This window comes from Plecotus auritus, assembly GCF_963455305.1.
Source record: "Plecotus auritus genome assembly, chromosome: 12".
Taxonomy (NCBI): Eukaryota; Metazoa; Chordata; class Mammalia; order Chiroptera; family Vespertilionidae; genus Plecotus; species Plecotus auritus.
This window is the reverse complement of record NC_137778.1, coordinates 22,061,324-22,085,389: the sequence shown is the minus strand read 5'-3', so window position 1 is coordinate 22,085,389 and position 24,066 is coordinate 22,061,324. Positions and strand designations below refer to the sequence as shown.

The following is a 24,066-nucleotide window of genomic DNA, read 5'->3' as shown; positions in this document are numbered from 1 at the left end:
TTTATCGATGTTGTAGCATATATCAGTACTTCATTTTTTGTATGGCTGAATAACATCCCATTACATGGATATTCACTTTATCCATTCATTAGGTGATGGTCATTTAGGTTGTTTCTACTTATTGACGATTATGAATAATGCTGCTATGAATGTTCTTGTACAAGTCTTTGTATAGACATATGTTTTCATTTCTCTTGGGTATATACAGAGGAGTAGAATTGCCAAGTCATTTGGTGACTATGTTTAATTGCCAAACTACTTTTTAAAGTCTTTTCATCATTTAAACATTTTGCCTTAAAGTCTATTTGTCTGATATTAATATAGCCACTTCAGCTTTCTTATGGTTCTTTCATAACATATCTTTTTTCTTTCTTTTAATATCAACCTATGTGTATCTTTGAATCTTAAACTGTGTCTTCTGTAGACAGTACATAGCTGGATCTTGTTTATTAATGTAGTCTGACATTCTCTACCTTTTAATTGGACTGTTCAATTCTTTCATACTTAATGTAATTATTGACTAGAGGCCCAGTGCACAAATTCATGCGCCAGTGGGGTCCCTCGGCCTGGCCTGCAGGATCAGGTCGAAATTGGCTCTCCAACATCCTATGAGGGGTCCCGGATTGTGAGAGGGCACAGGCCAGGCTAAGGGACCACACTGGTGCATGATTGGGGCTGGGGAGGGGCGCTCGAGGTTGGCCAGCCAGGGAGGGACTGTGGGAGGGCTCCAGGGTGTGTCCAGCCCATCTGGCTCAGTCCTGATCGGCCAGACCCCAGCAGCAAGCTAACTTACCAGTCGGAGCATCTTGATTTCACCACCCCTGGTGGTCAGTGCACGGCATAGTGACTGGTCAACCAGTCGACTGTCTGCCCCCTGGTGGCCAGTGCACGTCACAGTGAGCGGTTGAGAGGCCTCAGCATATTATTAGCCTATTACACTTTGATTGGTTGAATGGCCAACCAGACGAGACGACCAGACACTTAGCATATTAGGCTTTTATTATATTGGATATCGTTGGATTTATGTCTGCCATTTAAAAATTTGTCCTATGTCTCATGTCTTTCTTGTTCTCTTTCTACCCTACTGCTTTTTTTCATCAAGTGAATATTTTCTATTGTAACATTTAAATTTCTTTAATGATTTTTTCACTATATATATTTTCAGTTACTTTCTTAGTTGTTTCTCTAGAATTTAATATCTTTTTTTTTAACATATTTTATTGATTTTTTACAGAGAGGAAGGGAGAAGGGTAGAGAGTTAGAAGCATCAATGAGAGAGAAACATCAATCAGCTGTCTCCTGCACACCCCCTACTGGGGATGTGCCCGCAACCAAGGTACACGCCCTTGACCGGAATCCAACCTGTGACCCTTCAGTCCGCAGGCTGACGCTCTATCCGCTGAGCCAAACCGGTTAGGGCTAGGACTTAATATCTTAACTTGCTAATTAATCAGAATCTTCTTTAGATTTACAACTTAATTTCAGTGAGATTAAAAAAATTTGTGGTGATTCAGGAACTCTTGAGGGTATTTCCTCATGTGTGTATATATCCCTGGAAATGTTATTACATCTATTGCAGTTCCTGAAAGGTACTTTGCTTTAGAACTAGATAGAATCTATGGAGTCAAGCGGGCAGCCTTCTTAACTGGGATAGATGGCTCTCTGCCGTGTTTGTAAGGAGTTCTATTTGTAGAAAAACAAGTGATGACATAGTATGTGCAATAACTGAACCAGTAAGAGAAGGAATGATACCTGATTTCTATTTTGTTTGGGATCTACCCATGATCTAGGTTGCCCTGATTTACACGCTTGCTTCATTGTCCTTGTCTTAATCCCCAAACCTTAACTCCATATGAGTCTATGTTTTCACTAAGCCTGAGTGCCAAGGGAGAAATTACCCACACTTGGGATGGAATAAATACTTATTGCTTGTTTGGTATCACTAACGGAGATGTGACCCTTTGAAGAACAAAATTGTTTGTATTTTAAAACCTGGTTTGGTTCCTGTTCTGTTTCCCTTTTTAGCTCCCTGCACCTTCCTGCAAAAGAGCTCAGTCCCCAGGCTCAGGCCATTTTTCTTTTCCTTCCCCACATCAACATTCAGCTGCATCTCTGGATGGTAAGACATTAGATAGCTTTTATCTTTGTACTTTTCTGTATTTGATTTTATTTTCTGCGAGAGGTATGCATTATTGACATAATCAGAAAAAAAATGTGAAAGTTGTTTTATTGTAAACCAAAACAAAACTTGCTTGCTTCTTCTTCAGTTCCTTTATATCTCAGTAGGAAGTGGACCAGTTCAACTTAAATATTAACCCAATTAAAGCTTATTCAAACCCCTTACCTCCTTTTCTTACTTCAAACGCATTCTCTTACCTGAGTTTACATTAATTCCACCCACCCCAACTGCTAAGCCAGAAATCCTGGGTACATCCTTAACCTCCACAACCAACACTGTCAAATTCTATCAATTGTCTCTAAATCTCTCCCAAATATGCCCTGTTCTTTCCATATCACTTGCTACTGCTCTGCTTTAGGCCTTTATCCTTTCTCACCTCTATTCCTGTAATGGCCTTCTACTTGATCTCTCCACCTCCAGTCACATCTCCCTCCAGCCTAGTTGCCTAAATCATGACTCTTCCCCTGCTTAACAACCTTCACTGGCTCCCCACTGACTATGGAAATCTGAGTTAGGATATCTTAGCATTGCCTACAAACTTCTTAAGCTTCTACACCAACTTTTTGTATTTCCACTTCTCAGCAAGTATCCTACACTTCAACAATGGTCTGGCTCCCTCTCTCTCGTCTTGTTGGCTTTTGACCTTCCTCTGCTTAGACTATCCCTCCTTCCTTGCCTGCCCACTAAAGTCCTTCCTCCTACTGGTTCAAAAAGCCTTCTTCCATTTCAACATTTCCTCTCATAGCGTGATAGTCATTCCTTTTGCTTCCATTGTATCCAGAAGATAATAACATCAACAATAATGATGAACTTCAATGCATTTACGCAGCACTTTTATATGCCAGTGCCTGTACTTGGAGCTTTGTAGTCATTAACTCATTTAATCCTTACAATGACCCTGTTAGGCAATTTTATCCTTCCTTCCTTCCTTCCTTCCTTCCTTCCTTCCTTCCTTCCTTCCTTCCTTCCTTCCTTCTTTTCCTTTCCTTTCCTTTTCTTCTTAATTGATTTTAGAGAGGAAGAGGAAGAGAGACAAAGAAACATCAATACGAGAAACATTGAGAAACATTGATCAACTGCCACCTACACACCCCCTACTGAGGACGGAGCTGCAATCTGGGTATGTGCCCTTACCAGGAATCAAACCAGGGACCCTTTGGTGCACAAGCTACCTCTTTTTATTATAACACATCTTACTGTCTTGAAATGGTTTAGTTATTACCTATCTCCCCAATAGACAGTTGTTCTTATTCATGTTTATATCCCTAGCAACTATTACATGTGTTTTTGGTGTTTTTTTGTTTGTTTGTTTTAAATATATTTTATTGATTTTTTACAGAGAGGAAGGGAGAGGGATAGAGTTAGAAACATCGATGAAAGAGAAACATCAATCAGCTGCCTCCTGCACACCTCCTACTGGGGATGTGCTCACAACCAAGGTACATGCCCTTGACCAGGATCAAACCTGGGACCCTTCAGTCCGCAGGCCGACTCTCTATCCACTGAGCCACACTGGTCAGGGTTGTTTTTGTTTTTTTAATATTTTTTTTTATTGATTTCAGAGAGGAAGGGAGAGGGAGAGGTAGAAACATCAATAATGAGAGAGAATCATTGATCAGCTGCCTCCTGGCCGCCCCCTACGGGGGAATCAAGCCTGCAACCTAGGCATGTGCCCTCGAGCAGAATCGAACCCGGGGATCCTTCAGTCCGCAGGCCCTTCTATCCACTGGGCCAAACTGGCTAGGGCTACATGTGTTGTTGTTTTTTGGAATATGATGAAGCAACATTCAAATTTAACCAAGCCTTGATCCCAAGGATTTTCAGAACAGTGGCAGGAGAGGATTAGTAAGGGCAGAGGCTTTCAAGGTCCCTCCAATCATATTAAGTGGTCTTCCTCCTTGAAGTAAATGGCATTGCCATCCTCCCATTCACTTAATACCCTGGGAGTTACCTTGTTTACTACCTTTCTTCACAACTGCACCTCAAGAAATATCCTGAAATTCTTCTACTTCTATTTCCATAGCAACGACACTAATCCAGGTCACCATCATCTATCTCATAACTTGTCCAATAGCTTCCTATCATTCTCTGGCTTCTTCCTGTTCCATTTCTGTTCTCCTCCAAGTTATTCTCTACAAAATAAGTTGATTAAAAAAAAACAAAACAAGACGAAACTTAACTGAAATAAAAAAATCCAACACGATTAAGCTCTTGCTTAACTGTCCAACCTTAAACTCCTACCCTCTACATGGTGCTTCAAGCCTCTTGGCCTTCTGTTCCTCAAGCAAGCCAAACTTGTTTAGCATCAGAACCTTAAATTCACATTCATTGTCCTCTGTCCTGAATGTTCGTCTTCCCATAGTTGGCATAGTTGGCACTTTCCCCTCATTCAAGTCTTAGCTCAGATCACCTCCTCAAAAAGTCCTTCCATGACCATCCTGTTTTGCTTTCTTCCCAACACTTATTACCACCTGCAATCATCTCATTTACTTGTTTCATTATTTGTTTTCTGCTCTAGAAACATAAGCTTCTAAGTGCAGGAGCTTCTGTTTTATTCACTGCTGTACCCCTAGCACCAATAACAAAACACAATATTTTTTGAATGAATAAATGAGAGAAACGCACAAGTCTTCTCGGTGTTTACAGTGGCCAGCATAGTCTCAACGGAAATGAGTTCCTGTGTTCCTACTGCTCCTTAGCTAATGGGAGGGGAGAGATAAAGTACAAAAGCCATTGGGATCTACCAGATTCTATTGTCATCCAGTTGGCAGAAGCAGCAATCACAGTTGTACAAGAGGCAAACTAGGCCCTAACCAGTTTGGCTCAGTGGATAGAGCGTTGGCCTTCGGACTGAAGGGTCCCAGGTTCAATTCCGGTCAAGGTCAAGGGCATGTACCTTGGTTGCCGGCACATCCCTAGTGGGGAGTGTGCAGGAGGCAGCTGATTGATGTTTCTCTCTCATCCATGTTTCTAACTCTCTATCCCTCTCCCTTCCTCTCTGTAAAAAAAAAAAAAAAAAAAAAAAAAAAAAAAAAAAAAATCAATAAAATATATTGTAAAAAAAAAAGAGGCAAACTGGGTAGGTTCCCAATGACTGCCAGTACTGAATTGGACTAGATGCTGATGCAGCTTCTGTCTTGGCATGAAGTGCCGCCTGCTCTGGGTGGACAGGTAATTGTCCATCCTCTTTGTTATAAAAGGGACACAGAGGGTAGTCAGTTCAGATAAACCTGATCCATCTGTTCAGGGCAGCCTGACCCTATCTGTTTGGAATAGGGTCCAAGTGATTTAGGCAGACTAGGCTAGCTTGTGCTGGTTTGCAGACTGTGACTGTGGCCCTTCAGTCCCTGCTGCTCTCATTCCCTTTTCACCTACTTTACTCTAAATTCACCTAACACCTTTACCTTCGTAAACCCTAAGCAATTAACTTTCCTAGCTAATCTATGTCCTAAACCTCTCTCTGCATCATTTTTTCCTTTGGTTATGAAACCCCCTTTTAATTACATAATTGTCCATTATTTCACGTATCTTACTGTCTCTTCATCTAGTTCGCACGTGCTGAAGGTCACATACCGTCCCGTATAGCTGACAAAGAAGTCATGACAAACGCTTCTGACTAGCGCTTCTATTTTGTTCCTAGAGGGTCAGTGCGAACTACAACGATCCTCAGTTTTAGAATCTGTTTCCGCGAGTCTCCAGAAGAGGCACCAGTCTCGCCAGTCCCGGGCTACCGGTGCGGGGTGTCTCTTCGGACTCGCAGGAAGTTGTCTCGGTCCCATACCTGCCGCACATCGGATCGCTAGGGCAGAAATGAAAAGCAAGCTGCTGCCGCCGCCGGCGTCACAACCTGCTGGAGCCCAACTCCCGGCGCACCGCTCCAGGGCCAGCGGGGGGCTCTCGCACTGCAGACACGCGCGCGGAAAGGGGCGGGGCTGCCGTGAGCGGTGGGCGGAGCCTGGTGGCTGTTGGGCCACCAATGAAATCCTGAGCCAGCGCGGACAGTGCGCGTGACGCTGCGTAGTGGGCCGCGAGGCTGGGGGCGGAGGGGCCGGCGATCCGGCGCTTTATCTTAGTCTGCGGCCGGGCTTGCGGCGTTGCCGGCCTTGGACACCCTGGGAGCTGCGCGGAGCTGACCTTCCTGTCGGCCGCGCTCTGACGGCCTCCCGGTTCTGCTTTCCTTGCCGAGGTCCCCGCTGCCGGGCTCCGGCCCCAGGTAATGCCCTTGCTCCCGATCTGATCTCACTTCCCGCCCGGGTCCACCCACCCCGGCCGAGAGGAAGGGGATAGAGGCGGTGGCTGCAACTCCGGTCCCGCGGGCCTGGCCTGGTCCTGGGATGGGGGCGGAGGAGGCGGCGGCTCCGCGAGTCCTGGGGAGTTTGGGTGATGGAGAGGGCGGGAAAGTTACCATCGGGCCCCCGGTGGCTGGCAGCATTGGAGATGGCTTTGGTGTCCCACACTTGCTGTGGCATCTCTCAAGTCGGTAGTAAAGAAAGTTATAATTTAGAAGACATTTTATTCCTTAAACCAAAAATGCACTCAAGAAGTCAGCTTCTAATTGATTTGGGGGGGGGACCCCAAAACAAAAAACATGTGCGAAGGGATGAATGACATTTCAATACATCTAAATTTGCTTGCCTTGGCACCAAAGCCTTTAATTAAGCTCATAATTTAGTCTTAAATGTTATAATGTAATTAAGTTTCTGTGGCTCTTAATACTTAACAGCCACGCAACTTAGGTGACATGTCTATTTAGAAGTTATTTGTAAGGAAGAAACAACTATAAACTCTATAGTCTGTATGTATATGTAGATTAAGTTTATTGGCCACTTCTTAATAATTAAGTGGCTGCCATCTGTTTAAACTACTTTTTTATTTTTCAGAGTACTTGCCTTTCTCTTGACATAGAATTAAACTTGAAACCTTTTTTCCCCCCTTGCTATAATTTAGAGGGTTTGGATGAGTGACTTGTTAGGGAAATTTGTGTGTTGTCTAGACATGAGAATGGATTTTGGAAGGAGCTTTGAGACATTCAAGAGTAATCACCTAATAAAAAAAGTAATCATTTAAAAATACATGTGTTTCAATGCAGCACACTCGTAGAACTCTCACCGATTTCCCATTTCTCGTTAGCATGAAGACCAGATTACTGCTGCCACTCTTCCTATCTCCAGTTCATTTGGGGCCACTTTTCTTTGGGCTCTCTGGGCTCAAGCCACACGGGTTTTAATTTTGTTCTAAGAAAGCCTCTTTCTCTTTAAGATCTCCATCTCTTAGGCACTCTTCTCTCCCTTCCTCCAACTCCTCCTATGTATCCTTCATTATCAGCCCAAATATCACTAAGAGAACCAGTTTTGTCCTGGTGAAGTCCTCCCAGCACTCTGTTTTCCTTAGCGGCAGTTAATTTATCCATTGTAGTAAGCTGCATTAGTTACTTAGATGCTTTGTTTCCTCTACTAGCATGTACATTTCATGACCCGTAACTAGTCCATCTTATTTATGTCTTCAGTCTGGCCTAGCACCTGGCACAAAGAAAGAATGAATGAGTTGGAGGACAGAGGAAGGAACTTTTGAATAGGAAATAATTAAATAGGGAAGAGTGCCTGTTTCCTTTGGGAAGGAAATGGAAAATGCTTTTAATAAATTTATTTTTGGAATTTATCACATAAGATTAGTAAATATAGTGACCATACAGATGTTTGAGAACCTGTCTATGTTCTTTAGTTTTGCTAATTGACTTAATGACCTAATTCTTTGATATGTAAATATTGTGGGATTGTATTGGGCAAATCTATGTTTTGAAGGAAGAGGGAGAAATTTTATGTTTTGGATTGTAAATTCTCCCCTCCGCCCCACACCCCTTCCCCCACTGAACCTGGGTGTGATATAGCAAAGTTCTTCACTGAGAATAGGTGCTCAATATTTATTTGTTTTATAGATTTATATAGCTTCTTTTGCAAGCTTTATTAATAGGAACACTATAGGCAGGCTAAAGTTGACACTTCTTTTAACTTGGTTCATTTGCTTCTTAAATCGTTTCTTTTTGTTTTGCTTTTGTTAAATAGAAAACCACGGGTCCAATATGGCAACATTTTTGCTGAAAGCCCATGATCCCAAATCTAGATTTAATACCTGATCTGATTGCAGTTTTGATCTCTCCCAGAAACATAATCTTAATCTACCTGATAAGACCCCTGCCTTCCCCTATGGGAAGGTATCCTTGACTGAAATAGTCCACTTTTAACTTCTTAGTACAACTTATCAGAGTACCCTTCTAGTTGCTAATGAGATGCTGCCCAATTGAATCGCTTAATAAAAACAATTAGATCTTCAGATTTACTCAGCTGAATTTTAATACTTTCTTTTTTAATTTTTAAAAAAAGACAATCAGAAATGAATACATAACTGAAATGAAAAATACATTAAGTGGAATCAACAGCAGATTATTAACACTTTATTAAGTCAAATTAGATGCTATTAAACTGAATATTACAAAACCAATGCATGGATTAGATTCTTAAGAAATAATTGTTTAATCAATGTGTTGTATTTTAAAATAGTTATCTAATCAGTTTTATGTCATCTTGGGTATAAATGTTTCCACTGCTACTTACTGGCTATGTGACTTTGAACAAGTTTCATAGCATTTCCAAATCTTTTGTGTCTTTTAAAATGGAAATGTTAAATGAGATATGTGATGTACTGAACCTGGTGTCAAGCACAGTAAGTGTTACTGACTTAGTAAAAATTAATGCGTGGTGTCTTCATTGCTGGATCTCTTGCAAGACTAGTCTTATGATCAGTGTTTTCACTTCCATAGCTCATTTTGCAACCCAGTCCAATACATTTCTTTGTCCTTCCTGAAACTAACTGTAGAAGTAAATCACATCTATCAATGTCCCCAAATTGTGAAATATTACCATCCTTTTTTTTCTCCATTTAAAATATTTATTGATTTTATTTTTTTAATATATTTTATTGATTTTTTACAGAGAGGAAGGGAAAGGGAGAGGAAGAGGGATAGAGAGCTAGAAACATTAATGAGAGAGAAACATCGATCAGCTGCCTCCTGCACACTCCCCACTGGGGATGTGCCCACAACCAAGGTACATGCCCTTGACCGGAATCGAACCTGGGACCCTTGAGTCCGCAGGCCGACGCTCTATCCACTGAGCCAAACCGGTTAGGGCTAAAATATTTATTGATTTTAGAGAGAGGATAGAAGGGAAGGAGGGAGAGGAGGAGAGAGAGAGAGAGAGAGAGAGAGAGAGAGAGAGAGAGAGAGAGAGAGAGAGAGAGAAAGAGAAAGAGAGAAAAAGAGAAAAACTTGAATTTGTTGTTCCACTTATTTATGCATTTATTAGTTGCTTCTTGTATGTGCTCTGACCAGAGATTGAACCTGCAACCTTTGAGTATCGGGACGATGCTGTAACCAACTGAGTTACCTGGTTGAGGCCTCCATTTTTTGGTCCTTCTTAAATTTTCCTTGATACTGGCCATAGATTACATCTTGAATCATCTAACTTGATTTTGAACATTGCTTGCGTCTACTTCTCCTAGCCTTGCTTTTTTAGGGTTCCTTAATTCCCTCATGATATTGGGGGAATTACTTAACCACCTGTAAAATGGGATATTAGTACCTGCCTACCTGCATAGGTGGTTGTGAGAACTAAATGAACCATAGTGTCAAGTTAATATTAGCTTTATTATTTCCTAGGTAACTTCTTGACTTATGGTCTCCCTGAGAGATCTCCTTCCTGTGCCTTGGCCTCAGCTGCTGCCTGTATATACTGATGAATCAATCCCAGATTTCCATCTTCATTCTGAACTTGTGTATTCATCTGCTTGTTGGTCATCATCACTTGGCTGACCCACACCCACATCATATTAAACTTGTCTATTCCTTTCTCTTCTAAAGTTGCTGAGTTAGAAAACTCCCTTGGGATTTGTGAGTTACAACTGCCTTCTGGATATAGCCATCTGAATATCTCATAGATGCTTCAGATTAATGTTTGTAAATTTATCTCCCTTATCTCTTCTTTCTTCATTTGTTCACTTAGTAAACTCATGTCATTTGATCCTTACTTCAGACCTTTATCATTTTTTTTTTTGTGAGCTCTGTTCTCCCTGTCAATATCTCCTTTCATAGCACAGCTGTCATATTGTCACCTGAGTTATCTTACTAAACGACAAATGTCAAGTCACCCTGTTATTTAAAAAAAACGATCAGCTCCTTGTTTGTGTGCTAAGTTCCAGACTCCTTGGAATGGCCTGTAAAGGCCTCTGGCTTTTATTTTTGCCCTTCTGCTTGCTCTGTGCTCAGCTTTATTCCTTCTCTTGCTTTAAGATTTAAACTAAGTTTTACTTTCTTCAGGAAACCTTTTGTAATTGCCCCTAAGATCAATTGGCCACCAGGCTGAACTCCCTTCATACTATATGATATCTCAACTACTGTTCTGTAACGCCATTAGGTGTTATAATTACATTTTAATGACTTTTGCCCGCTGGATTTTCACTTCTGGAGGGTACAGACTATTGTGGTAATATGTGTATCCAAGAACTTGGCACACACCTCAATAAAATGTTTGAAATAATGTTTGAAAAACATTTTTAGGCACATTGCCTTGCCTTCTATATTTAAACTATCACAGCCTTTTAAAGATTGTCAAGGTCATTAAAAACATGAACACAGTCTGTACTTATTCATGTTTTTCATAGTGTGCTCTCTTTCCATCCTGTTTTGATGCCTAGCAAACTTCTATTTCTTCTTTTGAACTCTGGCTCTAATGCTACTTCCTCCATGAGGACTTGTTTGACTTCCCTAAGTAGTTATCTCTTCTTTTGACACATTGTGTGTGTGTGTGTGTGTGTGTGTGTGCAATGTAATGGGGTAGACCTCTGTTATTACAACATGTTCATCTAACATCATTGTAGAAAGAGGTGCTTAATATACATGAATTTTATTTTCAGATAATTGATTGGCACATATCTTTTAAGTGTCAGAACTTAAGATTTTTAGTCTAAATTGCCTTGCCTTCTATTTTTAAACTACCATAGCCTTTTAAAGATGTGCCAAGGCCACTAAAGCATGAACTTCAGCTAAGGTCTGCTTTGATACAGTGATGTATGAGGGGATGCATAAGAAACATAACTCCTTTGATCACACTAAAAACAAAACATAAAACTTCTACTTGTTCTCTCTTTTTTTAATGTTGAGTCATACTTTTAAAGTTTTCTTTCTTTACTGTCATTTATAATTATGCTTCTGGCAGTCACTACTTTTTTTTTCTGTTTGAAAATGGGAACAGGATTTACCCCAACATATGGTTATTGTTAGCAGTAAAGGAGATAATGTACACAAAGTTCGTATCAGACAGAGAAGAAAACAGTAAGTACCCATTAAGAGAACTTACTAACAGCCAAAACCGGTTTGGCTCAGTGGATAGAGCGTCGGCCTGCGGACTGAAAGGTCCCGGGTTCGATTCCGGTCAAGGGCATGTACCTTGGTTGCGGGCACATCCCCAGTGGGAGGTGTGCAGGAGGCAGCTGATCGATGTTTCTCTCTCATCGATGTTTCTAGCTCTCTATCTCTCTCCCTTCCTCTCTGTGAAATATCAATAAAATATATTTAAAAAAAAAAAAAAAGAGAACTTACTAACAATTCTGATCATGTTTATTCTAATTATTTGAATTGTTTCAGGAAAACAGTCGCTCAAGTTTGAGAGAATTCCAATGGAGTAAAGGGTATGGCATTTGCCAGCAAATTGTTTTTCAGTGTCTCTTAGGTAACCTAAAGTTAAATTTGGGTCCTGAATAGCAAATGTTGATGAATAGTCTTAAGTTCTAGAACAGATCATTTTTATGTATATACTTACACTTAAATCCCAAACTAGGTAAATATCCTCATTGACCTAGTTATATAACATCATTATCATTTAATATTAATGGGTAAAGTTAGAAAGAAAAGGAAACATCAATTCCAGCTATTATACTAGCCCAGTGGTCCGCAAACTGCGGCTCGCGAGCCACATGCAGCTCTTTGGCCCCTTGAGTGTGCCTCTTCCACAAAATACCATGGCCTGGGTGAGTCTATTTTGAAGAAGTGGCGTTAGAAGAAGTTTAAGTTTAAAAAATTTGGCTCTCAAAAGAAATTTCAATCGTTGTACTGTTGATATTTGGCTCTGTTGACTAATGAGTTTGCCGACCACTGTACTAGCCTATTAATGATTGTTTCATGGACATGTGAAGTGCAATTGTTTTATTTTCTTAATGTATGTGAAAATGCTTGGTAGCCATTTTTTATTTTATCTTATTTTATTTTTTTAATTTTAATAAATCTTTATTCAGATTATTACAATTGTTTCTCCTTTTTCCCCCCATAGCTCCCCTCCACCCAGATCCCACCCCACCTTCTGCCCTTACCTGCCCCCCACTGTCCTCATCCATAGGTGTATGATTTTTGTCCAGTCTCTTCATGAACCCCCCATACCCCTTTCCCCCTGAGAATTATCAGTCCACTCCCTTTCTATGCCTCTAATTCTATTATATTCACCAGATTATTCTGTTCCTCAGGTTTTTAATTCAATTGATTTTTAGGTTCACTTGTTGAGAGATATGTATTTGTTGTTCATAATTTTTCTCTTTACTTTTTTCTTCTTCCTCTTCTTTAAGAATACCTTTCAGCATTTCATATAATACTGGTTTGGTGGTGATGAATTCCTTCAGCTTTTTCTTATCTGTGAAGTTCTTTATCTGCCCTTCAATTCTGAATGATAGCTTTGCTGGGTAGAGTAATCTTGGTTGTAGGTTCTTGCTATTCATCACATTGAAAATTTCTTGCCACTCCCGTCTGGCCTGCATAGTTTCTGTTGAGAAATCAGCTGACAGTCGTATGGGTGCTCCCTTGTAGGTAACTAACTGTTTTTCTCTTGCTGCTTTTAATATTCTCTTTTTGTCTTTTGCTCTTGGCATTTTAATTATGATGTGTCTTGGTGTGGTCCTCTTTGGATTCCTTTTGTTTGGGGTTCTGTGCGCTTCTTGGACTTGTAAGTCTATTTCTTTCACCATGTGGGGGAAGTTTTTTGTCATTATTTCCTCAAATAGGTTTTCAGTATCTTGCTCTCTCTCTTCTTCTGGCACCCCCATAATTCTGATGTTGGTACGCTTGAAGTTATCCCAGAGTCTTCTTACATTATCTTCAACTTTTTGGATTTTTTTTTTGCTTTTTGCTTTTTCGGTTGAGTGTTTTTTGCTTCTTTATAATTCAATTCTTTGACTTGATTTTTTTGTTCCTCTTGTCTGTTTTTGGGTCTCTGTATAATATTTTTTATTTCAGTCAGTGTATGTTTAATTTCTAGTTGGTCCTTTTTCATATCTTCGAGGGTCTCGTTATATTTATCGGCCTTTTCTAGGATATTCTTAAAAAGCCTTATAACCGTGGTTTTGAATTCTATATCCAGTCGTTTGTTTTCCTCCATTTCTTTCGTTTGGGATCTGATTCTTTGACGCCGCATTTTCACTGCTTCCCTGAGTTGGTAAGGTAGATTTGTGTGCTAGGTTTCCTATATGGCCCAGTGGGTCGGCCTCCCCAGTTAACCTGAGGTGGACACTCTTGGTGCACCCCTTTGTGGACTGTGTGTACAGCCTTGTTGTAATTAAGTCTTGATTGTTGTTGGTATCACTGGGAAGAATTGACCTCCAGGCCAGTTGGCTGTAAGGATCAGCTGTGTCTATGCTGGGAGAAGTTTGGTGCTGGAGACAGCCTTATAGGATTAGACTTGCCAAATTACAATAGCCTCTGTGCTCAGCTTGGATGGGGTGGAGTCTCAGTCTTGGCTTCCCATCAGCCTTGCCCTTGCGCGCACGTGCACGCCTTCAGACCTCTGCCTTCCCGGCTCCCGAGTCTCCGCCCGAGAGTCCAGACTCCCCCCACAAGAGCGTGGGTCCCCAGGGGCTCACCTGGAACTGGGGTTCAGTGCAGTCAGAACTGGGGCTCAGTGCAGTCAGGAGCCTCTGACTCCCTTCCACTAGGGAAAGCCTGTGGCAACCTCCGCAGCCGTTGTGCGCACTGGCACACGCGCGCTTTCAGTCCTCCGCCTTCCCCGGCTCCCGAGTCTCCACCCGAGAGTCCAGACTCCCCCCACAAGAGCGTGGGTCCCCAGGGGCTCGCCCGGAACTGGGGTTCAGTGCAGTCAGAACTGGGGTTCAGTGCGGTCGGGGGCTTCCTTCCCCCTTCCGCCAGAGAAAGTCAGCCAGGCTCTCAGCCGCCCTTCCTCTCTGCGCGCACAAAGACCCTTTGCCGTACCTCCAATTCTCTGTGAGCTTTTCTCTTTCCTTCTAGTTGTAGAATTTTCACTCAGCCAGCTTCCCTGTGGTTCTCGATGGTGTCCGTTCTGTCTTTTAGTTGTAGTTTTGAAATTGTTGTGCGAGGCAGCAGTTTAGGTGCTTACCTATGCCGCCATCTTGGTTTCTCTCCTGTCTCTGAGTTTTGGTAGCCATTTTTTAATTCATTCGACAAATGAGTAGATATATTCCAGGTGTAGTTCTAGATACTTGGGTAAAATGGTGAACTAGACAACATTCTACTTTTCATGGGGATTATAGTCTTATGGGGTAGATAGATAATAAGTGCTATAATGTATTGGGTAATAAGTGCTTTGAAGAAAAAGCAAGGTAACGAATAAGAGTAACAGGGTGTGGGAGTGTTTATTTTAGTTGAGGGGGCATTTGAGCAGAGAACTTGAATGGAGTGAAGGAGAAAGCCTCGAGGATAAGCTGTGGGAATGAGCTTGGCTTGCTCAAGAAATAGCAAAAGGCCAAAGTAACTAGAGTAGAGCAAGTGCGAGAATTGTAGGAGGTTGAGGGTGCTGGAGGGAGAGGGTAGGTGGTGAGTGGCAGATCACGGAGGAGTTACTAGACAATGATGAGGACTTAGAACAACATCCAATGTTTGAAGGATTTTGAGCAGGGGAGTAACTTGCTCTGACATCTTTAAAAAGAATTACTCTGGGTGTTATGTTAAAAAATAGTACAGAAGGGAGAAATTGAAGAGAGTCCAGTAGAAGGCTACCATAGTGAGAGGTGACAGTGGCTTAGACTGGTGAAGGTGGTAGGTATGGTGAGAAAAGATTAGAATTGAGTATATATTTTGAAGGCAGAGTAAATTGGACTTGCTTTTGGATTGGATAAGGGAGATGAAAGAATCAAGGATCACTTCCTAGTGTTGTTGTTTATTTAAATCTGGGCAAAGATTGACTGTTAGTCCCATTAACTGAGATAGGGAAGGCAGAAAGAACAGTGGAATTGGAGGGAACATTAGTAATTCAGTTTTGATCAGGTTGTGTGATACCTATGAGACATCTACTTGAAGTAGGCCTTTGGATATGAGCCTGGAGCTCAGAGAAATGTGGGCTGGTGTGAGGAGAAGGGAATTAAAGAATTGGTGTGGAGGTATCTGAGTAAGTGAACTGGTGGTGTGTTCAGAGGGTTAGATGCTGGAAATCAGAATTATGGACATGGAGCAGTTATTGGTGACAGCAAGTTCTAGGGGAAGGTGTAACAGACATAGGAACAGCTTGCTGGAGACAAGAAGAAGTCAAGATTGAAAGACAGGGTATTGGATGGATCTGTGTACATGGGTGATGAAGTATGGAAGAATTAGTGAGGGGATGGGGAGTGAGTGAGATGTTCACCTCCTCAGTGAATGAGGGGACTGGTCAGGAAGACAGCACATACTTGCAACAGGAGAGGTATCAGTTGTGATAATCTGGCTGACCTGGGGAGGAGAGAGGTGACCTGGAGATAATAGGACACAAGGAGGAGAACTCCCCTTCCAGGTGCTGTGTTAATGGGAGGGCAAGAAAACACTATGGTACACCTCACACAGGATCAGTGTTCCATGTTAGCACTTAGAAACCATGTAGCATTAATTACAGTTTGAATTTTTGACTTTGCAACAGCTCAAGTTGTTTGCCTAGCTACTGTCTAGATTGGTTTACTCTGGGTGTTATGTTAAAAAATAGTACAGAAGGGAGAAATTGTCATTTCATTCAGTTCTATTTTAGATGAGTGGTCAAAAAGGTCTTCTCTTTCCTCCCTCACCTGGGTGAATGCAGTGTCTGCTCACTGGCCCTTTGCTTGCACTCTTGACCTCATTGTGGTCTGCTCTCCATACAGAGGTCAAAATGATCCATCTGTCTAGAGAAGGAACAATTGAGCTGAGCATTACTATAATTTGCCTCTATTTTTTTGCTGTAACAGCTATACACTGTTAGCTGACATGCATGGCAGGAGGAACTCAATTTAGACATCATTTCATAATTTTACCATCTATGTGATCTAAGGATTTGGTCAGAATTGAGGTGAGCCATTTTAAGTAATAGTTATCCTTCCTAACATCTGTATGTATGACAATAATAAAATATTAATATTACCTTGAAAACCACATGATGTTTGAGCTGCACTTGAGGAAGTATGTAATTATAGCACTTTATTTACCCTCATTTAGTACATCATAAAGCAAACAAGTAGAATTTGAGGAATGACATGGCTTAATGTTTGACTGTGTTATTTAGCATACAGGAGGTACGTGTGTTTAGATATCAGATCACTTAATTCTTTACACTTGGTTGTTAATAAAATGTTGGCACTTGAGTGCATATTATCATACTTTTTAAAAAAATATATTTTATTGATTTTTTAAAGAGAGGAAGGGAGAGGGACAGAGAGGTAGAAACATCGATGAGAGAGAAACATCGATCAGCTGCCTCCTGCACACCCCCTACTGGGGATGTGCCCACAACAAAGGTACATGCCCTTGACTGGAATCGAACCTGGGACCCTTCAGTCTGCAGACCGACGCTCTGTCCACTGAGCCAAACCGGTTAGGGCTATCATACTTTTTTATGATGATAAACTGCAGCAGAATTTATGTTAATTTTCTAGATGAAGAAACAGATTGATAGAGTTTGGAAGATTTACCCAAGTACATAATGATAAGATGGAGCAAAGACGTAAACTATCGTATTCTGATACCAAATCCTGTGCTTTTCCACTGTTACAGTTCTCACTTCTGCTAATAGAGGAGTTTGAGGCCAGCAGCATTAGTATAGGCTCTGATAAAAAGGTTTTGTTATGAAGTTAGGATTTCCTTTTTGGCTCACTTCTAAAACAAGTAGGTGGAATTATGGCAGTGTGATGGTGCAAACTTAGGACTGCTGTTTTAGCTTTTGATGTAAGGCTTCATTCTTTAGATGAGGCTGATGGTTCCTAATTTCATGACAGGTCTTTTTCTGCAGGGTATTCAGGCTTAACTTTTTTTTGGTCTATTAGACATCATTTATTTGTCAAACTTGGTTTAGTAAGTATTTTTTTCACCTCTTAATCAGTGCTTTTAATCAGCATGAGAACTGATTTCTCACTGAGTTGATAGACTCAGCCGAAAGCAAAGTGACATTGTTTTTGTTAGCCCGTATTATTTGTTTTATGTGACAAATGTATAATTTCTTTTCATTATTGAAATAGTTAAAGTAGTTTTTGCATACCTTTAAGAGTCCCAGGGACCCCCCACCCCCCAATTGAGAGCAGTTGTAGATCTTATTTTGGAGTAGGATGTGTAAAGGTGTTAATAGTAAAGATGATGCTTACTGGCTTCCTCCTAGCATATATTTTCCTCTTGATTCTCTTAGAGCATTGTATCCTTTTACTTGGGATAATGGGTTGTGGTATTAACTGATACATCCACTTTCTGTATAATGCATGCCTGCCATGCTCCAGGGACTCCCCACTAGATTTTGGGGATTCAAAGAGTAAATACCATGTAGTCCCTGTCTTTGAAGAGCTTATGCCTGTATAAGAGGGAGACAGAATTGCTCTCTGAGTATAGTAGTAAGGTGTTAGTCACAGTGGGAGCGCCGAGGAATGTGAGATGACTGGTGGTGGTCAAAGGAACCTTAGCAGAGGACACGGGTCTCGTGATTACAGGATAGGCTGTGGAATCCGGTAGTTCTGGTTTTGAATCCCAGTTGTGCTGTTAGAGAATCATATGATTTAGGGCAAGTTAAATCACTTCCGTAACAATATTTTTCTCATCTGTAAAATGAGGATAATACCTACTTTCTAACTTTATAAAGATTTGATAAGAAAATGGAAAGGACTCAGCAGCACATGGTAGGTACATAATAGCTGCTCACTAAGTCAAAGCTGCAGTTGTTACTATTGCTGTTCCTGCTGCTGTGGTTGTGACTCTTACTTTGAAGGGTGAGTAGGGTTAGCTAGATAAAGAAAGGCAGAGGAGAATGGGCTTTCTAGAGACAGGAAAGATGGTAATAGAAGACATGGTAACCAAAGACATTTGAGGAATAAGGTAATAGTAACTACTTTAAAGATTATATTGAAATTAAAATACGTCATACATGTATAGTAAAGCACATAAGCACTCAAAAGTAGAGTCCATTTTTAATCCACTTTATCCCCTGTGTAATTCCTTTTTTAAACATCTGGGTTCTTTTTGCATCTCTCAATCTCTGTGGTTTCCGTCCCTGATTTCTTTTCTACTTCTTGATGTGTTACTTCAAGATGTGCAGGACATCTTTCAGAGTTTAGTTGTCTGTTCTCACTTCTCTGATCTTTTCTGTTGGAGAACTAGAAGCTCTTCTGGCTTCCTCTGTCACTGTCACACAAATGACTTTCAGATTTGTCAGTTGCCCTTACCTCTTTCCTAGATTCCTCTCAATTAGATCTAATTGATCTCCTAAAATTTCTACTTGACACATTCATCTACCCTTCCATAATTGTTTCATTTGTTCAATTTCAGAAAATATTGGAAGGGGACTGATCTACATTTGTCAGATTTTTACTTTGTCAAGCAATGATATTTAAGAAAACAATCAAACTCCCATGTACTACATTTCATACAGAAAAGAACATATTAACCTAAAACTTTAGAAAGATGGTAATCTTAGAATTTAAAAATATGTTGCTTTAAAACTAATGTAGTGAGTACTTCATTATTTTTCTTTTTGCTTCAGATTAATGAAAATGTAATATATAATAAACACTGCTTTGGAGTAAGCCTTATTCTGTCTTGACATTGATCTGTCCAAAATTTGACTTTGATCTTATTTTTCAGTGCTTAAAATGGCTCACCACTGCCTAACAGAAAGAAAAAAAATTTCTCGTTTCTTAGGCCTTTACAATTTGATTCCAGCTCTCTTTTCTAGTCTTTCCTCTTGTCATATTTCTCTTTTATCAACTTTAAAAAAATTGAAATAGTGTTGTTTGGATGGGACCTGGATTCAGATATGACCCTGTCATTAGCTGTTTGGTCTCCACAGGTTACAGTAATGAGAAGGAGGAAAGCAGCCCTGGGCACTTGAGAGCTGCACGGGGGCTGTCAGCTAGGCCTCGGTGATGCTGCGAGATAGCCCGGTGCTTAAAGCTAGTTCTTGGTGTTCCGTTGAAAACAATTTCATTGACCGTCAACATCAGAAAAGGCATTCTGTGACCACGATGGGTCAAGACAAAAACAAGTCCATGCCATCATCATGTCTGAACACAAAGCATGATCATTGTCCAAGTCACAAAATTTCCAGCATCCTCCTCCCTAGAGTAACATCAGTTAGGGTTTCTGCTTTGTCAATTCCAGCTTTATCTTCCTTCTAGGGAGCCTTCCCATAGAGATTTCTTGAGAAACCCAGTCATAGCATTGTCTTGGCTTTCTGACAGCACGCAAGCAGCAATGAACCTCTGCTTCTTTGTACTCTCACCCAAAATCACCTAGCCAAGTTCCAAATCCTAAATAAGTTAGTTCTAATACTCCCTTACTGAGTCACCCCACAGTTTCCCATGGTGTGCATTCCTAATAAACCCACGTTGTGCAACTGGTGTGGGGTGGAAGGTATTGACAGTAACTACTTTGAGCTTTTTTTTTTTTTTTAATGATTTAAAGTAGCATTTTTTAAAATATATTTTATTGATTTTTTTAGAAAGAGGAAGGGAGAGGGATAGAGAGTTAGAAACATGGATGAGAGAGAAACATCGATCAGCTGCCTCCTGCACACTCCCTACTGAGTATGTGCCCACAACCAAGGTACATGCCCTTGACCAGAATCGAACCTGGGACCCTTGAGTCCGCAGGCCGACGCTCTATGCACTGAGCCAAACCGATTAGGGCGAGCCTTATTTTTTTCCCATATGGAAACCAGGAGTAACACCATCTGTTTTGCAGAGTTGTTATGAAGATTAGATGGGAAAACGGAAAGCACATAGCAGAGTCCTTGCACTTTGTAGATACTCAACAAAAGCTTGTTTCTTGTCCTCTTGTAATGTGGTCTGTTGTGATCTCTTGAACAGGGCTCCTCATTTTAACCCTTTCTTACCCATGAGTGCCCTGTTCTCCTCCTTCAAGACTACGTCCAGATACCTTCTACTCTGTGAACGCTTTACATGATTTTTCACATACTTATGCCTTGTTCAATTAAAATGTTCTTTAAGAATGAGGGCTATGTTTAAATAAGAGCCTTTGAAACCAGTCAGTTACTTTATAGGGACTAATTTCTTCACATTTGTTATAGTATCTTATACTCAGAAAATGCTTAAATATGATCAAAGTAAAACAGAAGGGAGAGAATATATCATTCTTTTACCTCTAAATATCGTGATATTGTGAAATTTGCCTCAACCAGATACTTGGTTCAAAACTTTTTGCATCTTCTTTCCTAGATAACACAATGGTGGGCGAGGAGATGTCTCTAAGAAAACGGCTGTCAAAGTCCAGTGACGATCCTGAAGAAAAGGAAGACCAGGGAAACCCTGCAAAGCAGGCCCCAGAGACACCTAGTAATGGTGAGGCTTTTGATTTTTTTTTTTTTAGGTGAATTAATGAAAGAGAGCAAATTCATGTTCTAGAACACTGAGCCATCTCTTTAGCTCTCTTTATTATACATGGATTTGCTGGCAGGCACTGCAAAGATGCAGAAGGGAAAACTATACTGAGAATGTAAAGGAACACCAGTTTAATTGTTGGTCACAGCCACCTTAGATACTACTGGTGACACGGCACATCTCAGAGGTGAGCTTTATTAATGTAAATGGAATTTGCAATGTGTACTTTAATGTACGATGTATATTACATAGTGTTTCATGTAATTAATACATTAGAAACAAGCTCTTAATTAATTCAGTGAATATTTTTTGGGTATCTACTATGTTTTAGACACCATTCATCCATTTATTCATTTCTTCAACCACCTAACCTACCAATAATGATTGGTGCCCTGCTAGGTGCTTGAGGCTTACAGCAGTGATCAGTCCTCATGGAGCTCTGAGTTAAATGAATAAGTAACCCTCCGTCTGCAATGAACATAACATAATTGGATTATTATGAATAAGTACTAGTAATTACTCTCTTAACAGATGTAATGAGTCTGAAAGTAATAACCAGGATAACTAACCTAGTTCACTGCCGGGCTATAAATCTTGGGAGAGGTAGAGAGATTAGGAAGTTTTATTCTTTTTAAAAAATATATATTTTATTGATTTTTTTACAGAGAGAGGAAGGGAGAGGGATAGAGAGTTAGAAACATCAATGAGAGAGAAACATCGATCAGCTGCCTCCTGCACACTCACTACTGGGGATGTACCCGCAACCAAGGTACATGCCCTTGACCGGAATCGAACCTGGGACCCTTGAGTCCACAGGCCGACGCTCTATCCACTGAGCCAAACTGGTTAGGGCGGAAGTTTTATTCTTATATCCAAGTCTGTTTAGCACATGAATACAAAGATAAGTATGACATAGTACTTGTTAAGGTCAAGGTTTATACTTACGATTGATAGCTCCAACTGATGTCATTTATTGCATCAGGCTATTTATTTTTGCAGTGACATTTATATAGGTTTCATTTCAACAAGGATTTGAAAGTTAGAGGCTTGTTTGGTTAACAAATAGAAGTGAAACTTTGAGACAAGTTGTCTGGCATCATGAACTTCTTAAATAAAGAAACATTCTTTTGCTTTTCCTACTTAAATTTAATTGTAAATATGAGCAGCTGGATCCCCAAAATGTTTCAGCTTACATTTGCATAATGAAGTTTATTGATTGCTGTACTCTTAATTAGCTACCTATGAAATATTTGTATTGCATATGGGCTAGTTTTAGTGTGATATAAAATGGGAAATTTGAGCCAACATTGGGTAGAAACATTCCCCTTTCATGATTTAGGGACTGGGTGATAATCCATTTTGTTTGTCTTAGAGACAGAAAAACTACTTTTTATTGAGACTTTCTATCACCAGATACAATTTTCTCTTTATGTCCCAATTTAAAAATGTGTTTAAATTACTCTAATTTCTACATATTTTCAGTACTCCTCATTGTTTAGTTAATATTAAGTTTTAATTATTCCAGGTTTTAGATATTAAAAATTAAAATTTTTAAATTTACTAGTAAATTAAGTATGACCTCCTTGTTGGTTTAATGTTAAGTAATGCTCATCTGAAAATAGATTGTGTTTCTCTACTTATTTAAATATTTGGTCACTTTGGGGAATAAGCAGGTGGGTAAAATGTGGCCTTTGAGTTTTAAGGACTTAAAAGACACCATGCTACGCCAGTCCCTGTGGCCCACCCACCAGGACCCAGAACATCTGCACCACCCGGTAGCTTATTAGAAACATCCCACCTCACATTTACTGAATACAATTTCATTTTAATAACATTCCCAGACGATTCATATGCATAAAGTTAGAGACATGCATCTTACTGGCAGTTTTCAGTAGCAGCATTTATTAAAGTCAGGGCCTTTCAGAGAAACAAAACCAATCAGATATATGTAGATACATAGAAAGATTTATCTTGAGGGATTGCCTCAGATGGAGGCTGAGCAGTCCCACAATCTTCTGTCTACACCAGGGGAGCCAGTGGTGTAGGTCTAGTCTAAACGTTAAGTTCGAAGTACTGAGAATCAAAGAAACAGGAGCAGCATTGTCCCAGGGCAAGTCAAGCAAGAAGAGCCTACGTGTCCTTCCTTTGCCTTTCATTCTGTTCAGGCCCTCCAGCATTGGAAGGGTTATTCTTCACTCAGTCCACTGATTCACCTGTTATCTCTTCTGGAAAGACCCAGACAAAATGTTTTACCAACTTTCTGGGCTTCCCTTAGCCCAGTCAAACTGACATACAAAGTTAACCATCCAAGGGTATATATAATTACTGTAGAATGAAAAGAAACCACCCAAACAAACAAAAACAGCTTCTTGGACCCCATTATAGATCTACTGAATCAGAATCTCAGCGGAAGGGTCCAGGAATGTTAAGTTTGGAAAAGCTTGCTGGATAGTGCTGATTCACATCACTGGCTGTGAACCACTGGTATTAAGAACTCTGAGACTCAACTAGAACTACCTTGTGATATATCACTTTGAGACAACCCCATGACTTTTCCCCATTAAACTCAACATATGTAACTCTTGGATTCTTATTCCGTGGTTTATAATTCTAGTAACCTATGGGTAGGGTGATTTTGTCTTAATTTGCTCAGGTTAGTCTGAATTTTTACCTGTGTCCAGCGTAATTCTTTATGTTGTCTCCTTGCGTTCTCAGAAGTGCCCCAGTTTGTTAGATAAATTATATAATTACCCAACCTTTGGTTTATTGAATTAATAGCGACCATTATAGTGATTTTACAGTATTTACTTCACATTTTCACAAAAGTATGCTTAGTTTATCCAGTGCCTATCAAGTGAAATTGTGATTAATTAGACTCAAAATTCTGTCATTGAGAAATGAGTATATGTCCTTCCAAAGATATTTTATTTTCATAAGTAAGTAACATTTTACAAAATAGAATATTTTACGTGCTGTTTAGTAACTGGAATTTTCAGCACATTGTAGAT

At 40.3% G+C, this 24,066-nt stretch overlaps 1 protein-coding gene across 1 annotated transcript in view; it reads left to right on the top strand.

Moving 5' to 3' along the window:
* Nucleotides 1-6,170: 6,170 nt before the first annotated feature.
* Nucleotides 6,171-24,066, top strand: part of SOAT1 (sterol O-acyltransferase 1) — a 56,684-nt gene continuing 38,788 nt past the window's right edge. Inside the window, exons 1-2 of the mRNA XM_080649109.1 lie at nucleotides 6,171-6,392; nucleotides 20,897-21,019. Of these exons, the coding sequence (XP_080505235.1) occupies nucleotides 20,905-21,019 (115 nt within the window). The 5' untranslated portion in view covers nucleotides 6,171-6,392; nucleotides 20,897-20,904. The remainder of the gene's footprint in view (nucleotides 6,393-20,896; nucleotides 21,020-24,066) is intronic.